The sequence below is a fragment of the Lygodium microphyllum genome, chromosome 5 (assembly GCF_053477565.2).
Source record: "Lygodium microphyllum isolate KBCC chromosome 5, Lygodium_microphyllum_v1.1.10, whole genome shotgun sequence".
Lineage (NCBI taxonomy): Eukaryota > Viridiplantae > Streptophyta > Polypodiopsida > Schizaeales > Lygodiaceae > Lygodium > Lygodium microphyllum.
The window spans coordinates 149905694-149923147 of NC_141139.1; the positions used below are offsets into that span (position 1 = coordinate 149905694).

General features: G+C 42.2%; 1 protein-coding gene across 2 annotated transcripts; it reads left to right on the forward strand.

The window, feature by feature from the left end:
* Positions 1-1648: 1648 nt before the first annotated feature.
* On the forward strand, positions 1649-3912 carry LOC148036529 (putative RING-H2 finger protein ATL69). 2 transcript variants are annotated; one of them, XM_087678517.1, is made up of 2 exons: positions 1649-3312; positions 3431-3912. In XM_087678517.1, the coding sequence occupies exon 1, from the start codon at positions 1978-1980 to the stop codon at positions 2584-2586; it is 609 nt and encodes a 202-aa protein (XP_087534643.1). In that variant the 5' UTR covers positions 1649-1977; the 3' UTR covers positions 2587-3312; positions 3431-3912. The 2 variants fall into 2 exon arrangements, with proteins under 2 accessions (XP_087534643.1, XP_087534644.1); XM_087678518.1 differs by having other exon boundaries at positions 1649-3212; positions 3431-3911.
* The last annotated feature ends 13542 nt before the right edge of the window (positions 3913-17454 follow it).

Here is a 17454-nt window from a genome sequence, read left to right on the forward strand (position 1 = left end):
CCTCCCTTCAGAAATAAGGCTAGAGCCTATAGTGGCTACATTTATTACATTCCATGCTCACTTTCTCTATTCTTTAGGGCTAGGGAGCTTCCCTACCATAAGTTGTCCATGCACTTTTGGTAGGGCCCTAGGATGAATTCCATTTGGCTGGTGGCAGTTTGTTAATACCAAAGAAGAGACAAACCTAATATGTCTCAATCACCTAATGTTAAGGAATTCATTTTCTTGTGAATGAGGCAAACAACTGCAACTAGAGGGGTTGCTCCTTCTAGAGTAACATGCAAGAAAATGGTAGTGTCAAGTGAACTATAAAAATTAGGAGGAAAACCTTTAAATTTTAGATACGAACACATATTCTTTGGGCTACCATAGAATCATATCAACATTTGAGCTCGTGCACCCATAGAACTCAACCCATACTTGAAGCAACTAGGCTATAAACCTAGTGGCACCTTTAAATTTTAGAAGAAAGAATCGGTAAAACTTCTTGTTATTTTATTATACTTTTGTTAAATAGAGTCAATATTGTAGTCTCTTCTCTTCTTCTCTTACGTTTAGCACATTGCAAGCAAAGGGTGTTGCAAACAACAATAGCATGGAATGTTTATTTTTGCTGATGTGGATGGTGACTACTTCTCTTATAACAAAATGAGGTATAGCCAGAAGCCAAGATTGATCTTGCCAATCTGTAAGGCTTAGGTCATGGTAGTCTTACTAAAATTTGTGCCATGGTTAGTCATCGATCCTTCATGTGCTTGTAATGAAATGTGATAGGCTAATGACATTCTCCAAGTTGTACTTTTGCTCAATTGCCAAGCTTAATTGCTATCTCAGAGCACCTCTCTCTTCTTCTTTAAGTGCACACACACACACTCACACCTAAGTTGCAATACCCTTCAAGGGGGTTTTACTCTTCTAGAGAAGGGTCACAAATATATACCCCATGCAAATGGTAGTTAATTTAGACAAAAGGTTGTGTGCCTTTCTCATTTCTCTACAATGAATACTTCTAAGGCTTTTCCAATGAAAAATAGTTGGAGACTACATGACTCATTTTTTACTTGCTAAACTACGAACTTTTGGCATAGGCTCACTTTGAAAGTTATGAATCAATCAAAGTGTTTATTTAAGGGTTGGGTTTCTACTCTTCTTTCCACACTCGAGAGGACATAACCTGTGTATTTGCTTTACCGGAAAAAACTGTTGCCCAGTTTTGATAGGGAGTACACTTTTGGCATGTGTGGCCGATGAACCAAACTATTTGTTTATTTTGTTTTACATTTTCGCAAAGTGTGTCCTCTTGGTGTGTAAAGGTATTGCACCCATGTTTGCACCTAGTGTCGGAAAGTGCACATCGATGCACCGAGCAAGGTCGATATGCGAGTCAATCAAGTGTGTAACTTGGCAATGCACGGCTATACTTCTGGATATTCGTGACTCGAGTGTATAAGTAGGCAATGCATGGCTACACTTGGTGTGCAACCAGCTCATATACATCCTAAACAGATGCATGCGCACATGAGTGTGCGCGTGCACAGAGTCTCTCTGTTTGGGGCTCTTTTGGTGGCGGGCGACCGCCCACAAGATCCCAATGATGGTGATCGAAGAAGGCCGCGCTCTCCTCCTTCTCCTGGCTCTTTTCCTTCTCCTTCCCTCCCTCTCTCTCTCTCTCTCTCTCTCTCTCTCTCTCTCCTGGATTTCTTGCCTGTCTGTTCACGGACCCTCTCTCTCGATCTTCAATGGTTGGCTCAACCCCCTTTTTGTCATCTCCCTTTCACTTCCTCTTTCCAACCAACACCCCCCTCTTCTATTACTAGGCTAGAGAGAGACAGACGGACAGACAGGCAGGCAGACAGACAGGGTTATGCCCACACAAGCTTCTTCCTCCTATTTCAACCCCTCCGCGTGTTTGCTGTCGTCTCTTCTGCAGATTAAGATCCTTTACCGAGGGCATGAGACTTTTTGGGTGTGCCCAACATGAGTGCCAACAGCACTGCAACCTCGAGCCTGCTCGCCGCAGACAACATCAACAAGGTCGGCCTCGGCTATGGCATCGCCATCGCGGTCGGCATCCTGGTCCTTATCTCCACCATCATGCTAGCCTCCTATGTCTGTGTCAGGCTCCATGGCAGGGGCATCCAGCAGCAGTCCAGCAGGAGCATCGGCACTGGAGGTAGCGATGGAGCAGGCGTTGGCCGCACCACCGTCCAGCGCGTCTTGATGGATGACAGGGCGAACCCGGCTGAATGGTCTATTGGCGGCCTCGATCAGGCTACCTTGGAGACGTACCCGAAGATTGTGTACAGTGAGAAGCAGGCCCTTCCTCCTCCACAGGACACATCCTGCTCCATCTGCTTGGCAGATTACAAGGATCGTGAAATCCTGCGGCTTCTGCCTGATTGCCGCCATGTCTTCCATGCCGTGTGCATCGACGCGTGGCTCAGGCTTCATGCCTCTTGTCCCATGTGCAGGTCATCCCCTCTCCCCACCCCTCAAACCACTCCCATCTCGACACCACTCTCGGAGCTTATCCCCCTGGCTAGGAATCCTCTGAGTATTCGGTATACCATCCACCACAATATGTGATCGATCATGTGCTTACAGTCCATCCCTTGTACAGTTGCTTTAGCAGGTTTCAGATTTTTGAAAATGGATGACGGGGATGATGGGAGTGTTATCTTGGAGGACACAGGTGGGCAGATGCTAGTGTCTTCGCAACGTCTGATCTACTTACATAAACTCAGGGTTTAAGACCCGCTTCAATTTTTATGTGACTCAAGAGGTGAGCTGCCATCGTTGTGTGGCCGGATGTGCTGATTTGGGTTGCTGCGTCATAGAGGATCTGGTCACTTTCCGTACAACAGTCAGATGCAGATTTGTACTGGTTGGATGAGCATGAATCAGTGGGGGCACCCAGCACCCCGATCTGACAAGCCCGCACTGTTAAACTGTCAAGTCTTGATGGCACACTGAGCTGCAGATGTGGATGATCATGATTTCAGGACAGAACATGTGCCAACATGAAACAGCGTGTTGCCCGATTCAGAATGAAATGCTGGCTGAGTTATTTTGGATGGCCAGCCATCAGTCTGATTTCATTAAATAGCATTGCCAAACAACAGGTTGTATACAATGTGGTGCGAGTCATACTTATGTATAATGTCTTCATCTCCTCCTCAATCAGCAATTGCTTTCCAAGCTGGCAATAGCAGGTCCATCCCATACAATCACAAAGTAATTTTCATCGGTGTGATGTGATCTCATTGAGCTGTTGTGAGTTTGGATTGAGTGGTCCAAAGAATCCCATGCTGAGTAGGCTGTCTTGACTCTTATGACTTGACTTTTGAACTGTGTAATTCTTTTGAGTTCTGTAACATCAAATTGCTTCTTGTATGATTGTGGATGAGTTTTGTTCGTTCCATTTTGACAGGTTGTGAATCAAGGATGTACGAGGGAATAATATGGTGTTCGGAAAAGAAGGGCTGTAAATTGCAGTTATCAATCATTTCTGAAGCATGCTCTTGTTCATTTAGGGCTCCTCAAGAACTGATGAATTTGTTTTTGGTCCAATTTTACATTTTGGTTATTTGCAAGTACCATCGATCACGTTTAAGATTAGATGGTGTATTTCATATATGTATCTGTCATTCTGTCCCTTGCAAACAAGAGTGTAAGATTTTTCTGAGTGCTTTCAGTTCCTGCAGCCTCTCTCATATTTGACCAAGTGGTTTGAGAAAGTGTAATGCAGACCAGTTTTTTGTGCCAAGACCTGTGAGCTTGCCAACCCTGTGAAAATGTTGAACTACTGAAGATAGCTACTCACTGTGGAAATAGATCTTAGCTGCTACACATCAATCTGATGAAGTGCAAGTTCCCACGCTACTGGTCTAATGCCTATCTAATGAGCAGCTTTTGTTTGTGCCTGTATTTTGCTTGCAGAGCTCGCTCTCATTATTTGCATTTAATCAATTTTTAGCTTGAAACATTGCATGCATTTCCTCGAATAATGGCCAATGTATGTCAATGTGCATCATCTTCCAGCTCCTGGATAGATTCTACCACAGTGGTTGAGGCATGTAATTGATGCCAGGCTATATCCACATAGTGCATCTATATCGACAGTTATATGCAGTTTCAAAAGTTATGTGGCTTTTCTACAGCAGAGTTATCCATATCTGTGTCAATATAACTGCACTTATTAGCAAGAGACGTTCTGGGGGATTTGAACATTCCAAGGGTATATTGCTATGAACAAGTGCTTGCTCTTGCTCATGGGAAAATGATCATACATACTTAAAGCAACATTAATATGTGATTAGCATGGGAATGCCTCTATTGATTGTTATCGATAATACACCGTTAGTCAAGCCTTGCCTCATGTGAAAGCAATGCATTAGGATTATGGGCATCTTATGCAACACAATGGACATATGTGATTACATGTCCTTTGGTCAAACAACCAGTGTTTAACTTATTAATATACAAAGGAGTTCATACCCAAAGCAAGTCTAATGTCAAATATGTCGAAACAGTGGTAAAGCACATATCCTTAGCATATATTAGCATATCATTGCATAGTCTTCATGAAGAACGCTATAGCAAATATTTTAAGAAAGTTGTGGGCATTATAGGCTTCCTTTCAATGAATGCAAGATATTTTTATTCTCATAGTTTGTCCAAAGTGCCAAATGGTTGATCCAATTCTAAATCTAGGAGTAGTTTGAAAATCCAAAGGAAAATATGCGAAGTAACCAAAGTTGTTTTTCGAACTACTAAGAAAGGGATCTAGTGTTTTTACAAATTTTTATGCCTATTTAAGAGAACACTATTAGGCAATGCCAAAGTAGGTGTGATATGGGTAAGCAAGTAAGATGTGGATTTTGTAGATTGTGAATAACTCATATGATAAGGTGATGCAATTTAGTGCCTAGGTAGTTGGAAGTACTTGTTATTATACTTTGTTAGTGATGTTTGTGAACACACTTAGGATTGTCAAGGCACTTATTCTCTTGTTGGGAGGTCTTTTCCCTTTGGCCTTATGACAAATGCCCATTCATCACGGTAAACTTAGTCTTGTAAATTTCCTACTTTGGTCCCCATACACTGCATTTTATGCTCTTAAGCTTTTACTTTTTCAAGTTGGATGCATGAATTCGACCCTAAATCCAACATTTGATATTAGTGTGGGCTTCAACCTTTGGACACAGTCCTCAACACAGTTTTCTTGGTTTTTTTTAAATTTATAGGAGATTTTACGAGTATTCATAAGTACAGTCTTACTATAAGAGAGCTCATCGCATTGGATGCCATTAGATTGTGCAAATGTCATTAGATTTACACTACTATCAATAGTATGGGAGCTATTTTGTCCTTTTTCATAAAGTGTGACACAATGGTTATATACAGGTAAGGCCTTCTATAAGTCGGCAGTTATGCTATTCAATACAAGTTGGTGTTATGTAGATTTTCCTCTATATAGATAGTTTTGCAACAGTTACAATCAATGGCCGTGGTTGACAACAATGATATCTCTTGTATAATGTTGAAGAGAAGGTAGATGTAATCGACTATACATTGCAGGCTTATATGATGCATCATGTATTTGTTGCAAAAGGGTTTTAGTACATTGTATGAAGGATTCATGTATATCTTATTGTGCTTATGGAAGTTGCAAGTATAGTAAAAACATGTGTTGAGGATGTGGCAAATTCTAGTCCCACTGTAGTTAATACTAGTTAATCACCATATGTTGCTAAGTAGATCCTTCGAGACGGTAGAGATGCAAAAGCTCATGCCTTGGTGTCTACTCTTTGGTTAATTATGAGATGCAATTTTAATGCTTTGTTATTTGATGAGTTGGTTTATATTTGTTGCCAAAAAGAAAAAAAAACTAAATAAACAAGTCCATTGTGCATATGCCAATCAAACCTTTGTGGCTAGTTAGAAATGTGAATGAAAAGCTACCTTTTTGTCATTAAGTAGAAATCGACAAGTACTATTTAAACAAAGAGGGTTGACAAGGATAAATAAAAAATGATAGGAAAAGACAAGAGATCGTCTAATTAAGGATTGCCCTAAACTAACTATAAAAAAGGTTAAGAAAGAGGTCATTATAGTGATTGAATGTGCTTATCATTGTAATTTAAAATTTAAAAATATTGTACAAGATAAAGAGTGCACATGTAGTATACAACATAGTTATGACCCTCTTCAACATGATTCTTGTATGTTTGTTGTGGGTTTAGATACATGGTAACTCTCATAGTAGTGCCATAAAATATATCACTTTGTCATCGTTTTTTGTTACTAACATGTGAGCATTATAAGCTTCGTTTCAATGAATGCATGATATTTTTATTCTCATAGTTGGAAAATCCAAAAGAAAACATGCAAAGCAACCAAAATTGTTTTTCAAACTACAAAAAAGGGATCTAGGGTTTCTACATACTTTAAAATGTATCTAAGAGAACACTATTAGGCAATGCCAAAGTAGATGTGATATAGGTAAGTAGGTAAGATGTGAATTTTGTGTTTTGGCAATAACTCATACAATAAGGTAATGCAATTTAGTGCTTAGGTAGTTGGAAGCATTTGTTATTATACTTTGTTAGCGATGTATGTGAACACGCCTACGTGTTAAGACTTCAAGCTCTTTTATCTTTAGTATGTGTGTAATCGACACTTGATCACTTGTCATATGTCCAATTGTATCAACAAGTGTGGGACATTAAATAAGTCCATGACTTTAGGTTGTGTGTGAATGGTCTGTAAGACCTTTAATGTGTTGTATTCACATTAGTTATGTGTTATGGAATAATGAAGGAAATGAGATGAGAGCACATTGCTGCTCTCTGTTGCTCCAACCCTTCTCTCTATCTCTCAACATGGTATTACAGCCATGAATGGGCTCTGTGGTGGATAGCATTTTGGAAGAAGACTTGAAGATTGAAGGCCAAGGGTTCTTGTGAATAGCAAGTTGCCTGCCATTGTTGTTTTACAAGGTATGTGTTGAAGGTATTTCATCTTGCTTGAAGGAGAGGTTGTCTGAGCCTGTTTGGAGCATTGTGGAGGCTTGGTTGAGCACTTTGAAGAAGGCATTGGCCATCATTGGTGTAAAGGAATGTTGCTGATCCCCCCAGGCTGCATCACGTGATTGCACCTATTTCTTGTTTGATCTCCTCTGCTACAATTGAAGACATTGAGCACTAACCTAGCTATCCAATGCTTGGAGATACATTGTGGAAGGTACTTGAAGGTCCTGACATGGCAATGCATTGATGGAAGCTCAGTTTGAAGGTTATGCACATGTACATAGACTTGGAATAGAGCATGAATTGATGTAAACAGTGAATATACAACATACACTAGATCTTGGTTGAAGCATTGAAGCTATCTGACATGCATTCTTGGCTCCATTGAAGTGTAGATACATCATGGAAGACATATGTATTGTGTCTTATGCATTTGAGTTGCAATTTCTTGGAAAAAACACTCAGATTTGAGAGCATATGACAGGCTGAAAACTGTCATAAAACTGTGGATAGCAAGCACTCATTGGTCCTGAAGCATTACACAACATCGGTTAACTTCTGTCAAATGTATGACATGGCATATGTCTGCTGAATGTCTAGAGGACTGAGATGAGCATTGAATGCTCATGAAAGCTGAATTTTGGAGTGGAAAATAAATGCATCAACATTGTTTTGGCTTGTTACAAACATGGAATGCATTCTATGACATTGTCTGTTGAAGATAGAGTGTCTATGGTTGTCTGTATGGTCATGTATCGACCCCTACATTTGATAGCACATGTATGAAGTACTTTGAGGACATTTTGGAGCTGGATAAACCTTGGCTGACTGCAACCTGCAAGCAAAGTATTTAACACTTGTGCTTGATGTATATGTAATGAACTGTGCTTGCATGATCATGTATGGACTCCTATGTACTAGCAAATGTCTGAGAGTTTTTGGAGCATGTATGACATGTATACATCTCAATTTTGGCCTTGAAAGAGCTGGTGGTCATTGATTGCTTTCAGATTGCATGTTTGGTTGTCTGCAATGAGGTTGCATGATATAGAGTTACAACAACTACATGGTCTATGTGTTGACTAATGTACCTATAGGTTATGCCACATGTTTGTGGATGGTCTTGAGAAGTTAATGGACTGAAATACCCTGATTACAATAGACATTTTGTTGCAGAAAATTGTCATAAACAGTCAAAGACTATAGTTGGTCAGTTAGACTTGTTGGCTTGCAAGAAGTCAGGCAGTGACTAGTCATTGTCTGTTACAATATGGCAAATGCAGACAGGACTGACAACATAATCCAGATAATGGGAAAAAATCTTGACATCAATAATTATGCCATATGGAAGTTCCGCATGGAGAACTTCTTGATAGTTAAAGGATATTGGGACTTGGTGATAGGTGTTGAAGCTAAACCTGAAATTCTAGAGAGAAATCCTATAGTTGATCAAAGACGAGCACATCGAGCTTGGTTGGAAAGAGTTGGTAGAGTGCTACATGTTGGGGGTAAAGGCGCATCCGCCTAGTCGGCCGTGTATTACTACACTGACAGTCATCGCCACTGCACATTGTAGGTGGCGGGTGCCCGTCACCGTCACTTTATTTTTTATTCTTTTAGTGACAGTTTGAATAAAGGAAGGCCTGGTCACACATCGTGACTGTTGGAGTTCCCATTTCTTGTCTCTCTCTTTCTTGCTCTTGCTCTCTTGCCATATCTCTCGAGTGTAAGCTTCGATCCTTCTCACCTTTCAACTGGTATCAGAGCACGGCTTCCCGACTCTTGAGATTGGCTCGTGGCATTCTCAACTTCCCAACGACTCCCCACTCGCATTGGGTCTCCTTCCCGGCAGCCATAGCTCATTCTCTTGAGCTCCCGTCACTCCCCGGCTTCCCGAGCTTCTTCCCGGCCTATTGAGGCACCATCAAGGCATTGACATTGAGGTATTGCTTCATAATTTCAGAGATTTATCTCAGTCCACATGTCTAGGTAAACAGGGTTTTCACAGGTTGTGGGGAGCCATAGCTCACACCTCTTGGAGCTTCCTTCACCTAGATCTTGCTTCCAGCCTATCAAGGCTTGCTGAGGCTTGGTGTAGGCATTCTTTGGCCCCCATTTGTGCCCCCTTTGGGCCCCATTGTTGACACGTGGGACAACAGACCCCCCCCCTAGCCAGCTCACGTTTTTTTTGCACCTATTTCAAAATCTAGCCCAAAAATCACTCTTTTTGTCATATCTCGGGCATTCAGACCCGATTTAGGCAAGGTAAGAGTCTAACTTGGGGTTTTGGCACGCTATAGACGCGATGGTGATGTCAGATTTGCCAAATTCTGACGACATAATATTCTGCAATAGATTTCAGGTTTGAGACAACATGTATTTGTATGCCTATGGCTTATGTGATGCTTCTACTGATGTCTATTGATACATGATCACTTGTGGATGTTATGCCTCTTATGTGAGATGCATTTGGAGCTGATTTAGCTCAGCCATTGATTGTTTTGAACAATCTCAGATTTTTTCAAAACAGGGAAACCACTTGTTACTTCAATTTTATGCTTGCAAGTCTTGGCATTTGATGCCCGATTATGCCCGGTTGTTGGTGCCTATACATATGGGAATGTATGCCTATGGTTTGTCTATGGATTTGAGCTTGGATTGAGCACTGATTTGCTCAGTTTACAGAGGTTATATGTTGCTAGAAACTTTAGGACTAAAGCTATTTATGCTACAGTTGGGTTATGCCTATTGGTCATGGGGTGCTCCCGGTTACTCGGTATGATATCATGATGTATTTGGACTATGCCACATGTCTTGTTTATGCTCCGGAATGCTTTTGAGTTGAGATTAGAGCTCGATTTGGGTTTGACTGTCACTTCTTTGTAGCTGGCATTTCATCTATGACATGGTTTATGCCTAGGCTACCCAGTATGAGTTATGATGTCTTGGTGAATGCTTTATGCTTTGGCTGTGGATGGCAGTTGTTTGAGCTCGTCTCGACATTCATTTGAGTATTCCCTTGAGCAATTGGACATTGAATTGGATTTTTCCGTTACGACTTGGCTTTTTCCATTACGACCTTGGATGCTATTGAGGCATTGTCTTGGTTACTTGTCTTTGGTACTCTGACTTGGTTTGATTGAGGTGTTGAGCTCGTTTATCCACCTTTTGTGCCAGTGGGAGCATCTTGTATGCTTGACCGACATTGAGCAGGAGGTTTATGCTATTTTGAGCATTTTACAGATACTTGAGACTTTGGGATCTCTTACACTTAAATGTTGCATGGTTCATGCACTGATATCTTGGAGTTGCTTTTGACCTGATCTTGGGCTTTGCACTCTTGTGAGCATACACCTACTGGTGCCAGGTCTTGCTAGTGTTATGTATACTTTGCCCTATTGTCTAGGGGGTATGCCTACTCACTGATGGATGCTTTGGTGACATGTTTGAGTGTTTAGTCAGGGTCTTGATGACTGTTTGGTGCTGATTTATGCTTGTTTATGGCTGGTCATGTCTTGGCTGTCATTTCTTGACTTGGTGCAGTGATTTGGTCAGTAATTGCCTCTCACAGTACCTTGTTGTCATTTATTATAGCAAGCATATAACTCCAGACTGACATGGATTTTTCATACTGAAATATTCTGAAATGATGTACTTTTACTAGTACTTGGTGGGCAGTAGCTTTGGTTACACTTTTCTTGCCATTTTCTCTCGATTTTGGTGATTTTTTGGTCATTTTTTGCAGTAAAGAGCAAGCAGTTTTAAACTGTCTACAGTCTTCCAGCCTGCATTATGGCGAGTTCGTCCCACTGATCATGCTATTTTCAACATTACTAAGCTTGATGGTATGAATTACTATGCCAGATGAGGAATGGCTTGAACTTGATGAGTTATGCAAGTCCACTATTGTATTATCTCTCACAGAACAGGTTCATTACAATGTATTTGAGGAAGAACAGAGTGCATGGCAGTTGTGGGATAAAATCAAGAATCTCTATGACAAGAAAAGTCCAGCGAGTTAGATGTATTGGCTGAAGCAGCTTATGGATCTACGCATGAAGGAGAATGTTACTATGTCTGCTTACTTGAGCCAGTTCCATGCTATACTCAAGAACTTGACTTCGCAGGACATCACTTTTGTAGAGGATGGCACTCCTCTTTTCTTGCTTGGTACTCTTAATGAGTCATGCAATGTATTCCGCACTGCATTATGTGCCTCTACTGCTACCTTGAAATTATCTGATGTTGAGAGTGCTCTTCTGCAGGAAGAGGTTAATCGTAAGAATTTGGATGCCTCTCGTGTGTCGCATGCTATGATAGTTAGAGAAAGGAATGATGGATATGGAAAGCATGGCAGTGGCAGTGGCCCTGGACGGGATTCTCAACAATCTTGGTCTAAGTCTCGTGGGAAGTCAAGTAGCAAATCTCGTGGCAGGAATGCAGATGTTACTTGTCACCATTGTGGGAAAAAGGGCCATACTAGGCCACAATGCCATGAACTGCGCAATGAAAGACGCAAAGATAAGGGAAAAGACAAAGTGCAGGATAAGTCTTCTGATCGTAGCATAGTCCGTTATGTAGCTTGAGGATGTTGATAATGATTATATCCTTGCAGTTTCTTCTAGTGCTTCGCAGATGACAGAGATACACTCTATGCATGCACAGTGTTGGATCTTGGACTCAGGTGCGTCCTTTCATGTGACACCTTGTCGAGAGTGGTTTCATTCATACTATACTGTTTCGGGTTCTGTGAGCTTGGGCGATGACAACTCTCTTAACATTGTGGGCATTGGTGATGTTAGGCTGCAGTTTCCTTCTGACAACAGTTTTGTTATGCAAGATGTACATCATGTACCTACTTTGACACGCAGTCTCATGTCAGCTAGACAGCTTGATGACATAGGTTATCATGTATCTTTTGGAGACTCTGCATGAAAGATCACTCATGGCAGACGTGATTGTGAGAGGTGCCAAGACTGGCAGCCTCTATCCCTTGATTGTATCCGCTTCTTCCCTTGATCATGTTTTTTCTGTGGGTTCCATCCCACATGTATCTCTTTGGCATACCTGTTTGGGCTATATGTCTTTGAAGGAAATGAAAATGCTTTCTGGTTTGCAGTACTTACCACCCCTTGATTATGCATTCATGTGAGCATTGCCTTTATGGCAGGTAGACTAGGTCTATGTATAAGAAGTCTGGTAGGTCACGCATGAGTGAGCCCTTGGAATTGGTACTGTTTATCGCAACACAGAGGAGCGGGAAATGGAAAAAAGAAAATAGCAAAAGGCGCAGGACAAAAGGAAGAAAAATGCGCCTTAATCGGTAACCAGACCCTGAAAAAATTAAAAGCACGGGTACGATCCTCAGGGCGTCTTAGAGTCGCCCAAGGAAAGTAAAAGAGTAAAAAACGCACCATTAAGTGTGAAAGCGCTCCCAAATCCTTGTAAAAGAGCGCCAGGCTCACTCCTGTGCAAATTGTATGCATTAGTTGGGAATAGGATAGATTAGAACGGTGAGAAATGAGAAATGGGCCTAGGCTACGGCTGGCCATGTAAAAAGGGGAAAAGGGGATGACCGCCCAAAAGGGATTTAGGGTGTTGTATATAAAGTTGAAAAGTGAATGAGAAGCTCATTCTTGTGTGTGGCCAAAGCTTCTTCTTCTTCTTCTCTTGTTTCTTGCCTTCTTGCTTGTGCTTGAGAGAGGGATTGAAAGAGTGTGAGGGAGTGATTGTGTGAGAGAATCTTGGAGAAGAAGCTCTCCATCTTCTCTCTTCGTCTTCTCCTCCTCTCTTCTCTTCTCTTGTCTCGTGCGTGGCTATGGAGGATGAAGCTCATGGGAGAGGGATTGAGGTTGCTTGAGCTTGCCTCAAGGATCGTGGAGCTACCGGTGTGCAAGAAAGAGGAGGGTACTCAATCGAGCATCAAAGTAAGCTCACTACACCCGTAAGGTAGGCATTGCGCATCGGCTATGTGAGAGGTAGCCATGGCCGCTCGGTTTGAAACACTTGAGCAATAAGTGGTCCGTAGGTCTCGGGGTAGAGCTTGTAGCTCCCCTTCATTTTGGTTCCATTTGCGGGGATAGACGGAATCGAGCCTTGAGCGTTGCGCGTATCAAATCGAGCATAGAAGTAGGGTTTGCAGCCCGAACCGGTGCTCGAGATAGCTAGGAGATTTAGGAGGTTTTAATCCGTGAAACAAGTAAGTGTTTTGGTTTGTTGGAAGCATTAGTGTAGAACTGCCATTCTGCATCTCTGTTTTGCATTTTGACTACACTAGATTAAGGTTAGATTAGGTTAAGAAAAGAGAAAACAAAAGGTTTTGGCTGCTGCTGGAAACAGGGGACCAGATTCAAATTTCTGGGTAAAACAGGGAAAGGGAATTGGCTTTAAGGTTTTGCAGTGCTAGGAAAGGACCTTGAGAGGCTTGGGAGGCCATGGCAAACCTCATTTCACTGGTTAGCTTTGTGTGAGAGAGAGAGAGAGCTTCTGGTTGCCAGGAAGAGGGAGCACTATCACGATTCTGGGTGCCATCGATTTGTGCTACTCCAGGTGAGTCTGGTGCTTCTTAGTAGTGCCCTAATCATATCTGGAAAGTCTCTTGTGATTGTGTGTAGCAGGCGTCAAGTGGGATAGAAATGCATCGAAATCGCGCTTGCCGCCAGATGCAGTCGGACCAGGTCTCAGTGGTACGATCCCCAGAATCAGACCACCCGAGTCCTGGAGTCGGACCGTCCGATTCCAAGAATCGGACCGTCCGACTACTAGAGTCGGACCAGCCCTGTTCGATTCCCAGAATCGGACAGTCCGATCGGATGTGCCACATGGCACTCAAACCGCCCATCATAATTGGACCACTCTGTCCGCTCATCATAATCGGACCACTCTGTTCGACTGTAAGAATCGGACCATCCGACTACTAGAGTTGGACCAGCCCTGTCCGATTCCCAGAATCGGACCATCCTGCTAGAAGGAAAAATAAGGATTTTTAGTTGACCCTGCCACAGACCTGACCCCCAGGACACAACCCTGAACACCCCCAAGACCCAGTTTGACCATTAGAACCTCAGAGACCAATCGAACTTAGAGCAGAATAGAAAACGTAGCACAGACCTTCAGAAAGACCATAGAATAGCCGGGAACCGAGCTTAGAACTCAAATCGGGCTAAGAATGTGGAGAGAAACAGAGTGGAGTTCGCATTAAACGCTTTCTGCATCAGCACTTCACTCTTGTGTTCCACTAAGTTTACATTGCAAGAAAAGAGAAAAGCCTGTTTTCGCACCAAGCACCATGAAAGCACTAAGCATTGTCAAGATTGTGGGAGAGAAGGAAGGAGTCTCACTTGTAGCTTTCTTGCTTGCACAATGGGGGAATACATTCAAGGGTGGAGGCTGAAAACAGTTTTCCTCTTCTTAGTTGTGTAAGCCAAAAGAAGTCTCATACAAAGAAATAGAAGAACCCCATATATGGGTCTCAAACCAAACTCAACTAACTAAGGTGGTATACTAACTGAGCCACGAACTAGAGTAGATAAGGATAGCTGTCATCTAGCTATTATTCATGGGCGGTGTACTAATCGCATCTGCAATTGACAAGTCGGTGACATAAATGCACAACGGTCACCCTGGCATATCACGAGTGGAGCTCGATCTCTCAACACTCCCCCTCGAGCTCAATCCCAATTCCTGCATACCAAGCAGGTCTCTGAACTTGCGTAACTTCTCTACGCCCAATGCCTTCATAAATATGTCAGCTACCTGATCCTCTATGCTGACATAAACTAGATCAATAAGACCTAGTAAAACCCTCTCCCGCACATAGTGATAATGCACCTCAATGTGCTTTGTTCTAGCATGATAGACTGGGTTATTTGCCAAGTGTATACTGCTCATGTTGTCACAATAAATGACAACTAGCCCATCTGCAGGCTGATGCATATCATAAAGTAGCTTATGCAACCAAGCTACCTCACATGCAGCCATTGCTGCACCCCTGTACTCAGCCTCTGTGCTTGACAAGGCAACTGTAGGCTGTTTCTTGATGCTCCAAGTGACTGCAGCACTCCCAAAAGAGAACACATATCCACTGGTAGATCGTCTATCAGAAATACTACCAGCCCAATCAGCATCAGTGTATCCATGCAGCTGTATCTGAACCCCAGTCTCATAAAATAGTCCATACTGCAATGTGGACTTCACATACCTGAGTATGCGTCTAGCCGCATCCAAATGCGGTTTCCTTGGAGCCTGCATAAACTGACTTACCAATCCAACAGCATAGCTTAAATCTGGCCTGGTAATAGTCATATAAATCAAACTTCCTACTATGCGTCTGTACATAGTAGGGTCTTCCAGAAGCTCACCTGCATCTGTGCTCAGCTTCACATTCTGCTCCAAAGGAACTGAAATAGGCTTGCAGCCTGTCATCCCATATTTGGACAGCATATCCAATCCATACTGCCTCTGCAAGAGTTGTATCCCACTTGGTGATCTAATTACCTCAATGCCCAAGAAATAACGCAGCTCTCCCAAATCCTTCATCTGAAACTTCTGCTTCAATAGCATTTTCACATGAAGGATATCTTCATCATTGTCACCTGTCATAATCAAATCATCAACATAAATGATAAGTAGCATAATACATTTCTCTGTTTTTCTCACATAAAGTGAGAAATCTACCTTGGAAATCTGAAAGCCAATAGTGACAAGATACTGTCCTATCTTGTCAGACCATGCTCTAGGTGCTTGCTTCAAGCCATACAAGGCTTTCTTCAACCTGCAAACAAACTCAGGATGAACAGCATGCACATAACCTGGTGGTTGCTCCATATAGACCTCTTCTTGCAAATCACCATGCAAGAAGGCATTCTTTACATCCATCTGATGTAAAGACCATCCCTTTGATGTAGCCATAGCAATGACTGCTCTTACGGTTGCCATCCTTGCAACCGGACTGAATGTTTCTTCATAGTCAATGCCATATGTTTGTGCATATCCCTTGACTACTAATCTTGCCTTGTATCTGTTCACAGAACCATCTGCATTGTGCTTCACCTTATAAACCCACTTACAGCCAATTGCATTCTTACCTTTAGGCAAAGGTACTAACTCCCATGTAGCATTTGCTTCCAAGGCATCCATTTCTTCATCCATGGCTTTCTCCCATTTTTCTTTTCCCATGGCTTGCTCAAAAGAAGTGGGTTCTGGTTCCTGTATCACTTTGACCATATATGCATAGTGAATGGCTATAAATCCATCATATTTCAGCCTATCCACAGGATACCTAGCTCTCGTAGACCTGCGCAAAATAGGTTCACTCCTAGGTGCTCTCAAAACATCCCTGGTCTTCCTTACTCCAGGTGTAACAATAGAAGGAATACCCAACTCATCATCAATGCTCTGTTCTGAGCCACTGGATTCACCATCCACATAAGAGTAACCTGCATTCACATCAAACATGGGCTGATCTATCTTCTCTTTTCCTTTTCGTGATACTTGCATACCACTATCTGCATTGCTTTGAGAAGATTCTCCTGATCTCAATCAGCCTGTCCATGGCGAAGAATGTGAACCACTGCTAGAGGACGCTCCAGGTCCACTAATATTTTGTGACTGCTGCTGTGAATTCTGTGCAGCATTACCATTTTGTGCATCTACATCATCAATCACATTTACTGGTTTATACCATCTACTCATCTCATAAAAAACAACATCTCTGCTCACTATAAACTTACAAGTAGAAGGGTTATAGCATCTATACCCTTTCTGCTGCAGAGAGTAACCAATAAAGATGCACTTCTCAGCTTTTGGATCCAACTTGGATCTCAACTCATCTGGCACATGTACATAGGCAATGCAACCAAAAATTTTCAAATGAGAAATATCTGGTTTCCTACTAGTATACCTCTCCTCTGGAGTCATCCCATGTATTGTTGCAGTGGGAGTCCTGTTCATTATGTAGACTGCTGTAGCAACTGCTTCAGCCCAATAAAAATCTGGCAGGTCTTTTTCATTGAGCATGGCACGAGATACCTCTCTAATATGCCTATTTTTTCTTTCTGCAATTCCATTTTGCTGTGAGGTATGACTGCGTGAATATTGCTGCTTTATGCCATGCTCCTGCAAGAACCTTGCAAACTCATTTGAGAGGTACTCTCCCCCTCCATCTGACCTTAGGCATTTTATTTGCAGACCTGTTTCTTTTTCAACCATAGCTTTAAGAGTTTTAAAATGCCCAAACACTTCACTTTTCTTCTTCATAAAATACACCCAAACTTTTCTGCTATAGTCATCAATAAAAGTGACAAAATAATGACAGCCTCCAAGAGATGCAACTTTAGTAGTCCACACATCAGAGTGGATTAATTCCAATGGCTTTCTTCTCACTCTCTTGAACATGTCTAGGAAATGGTTTCCTTGCCTGTTT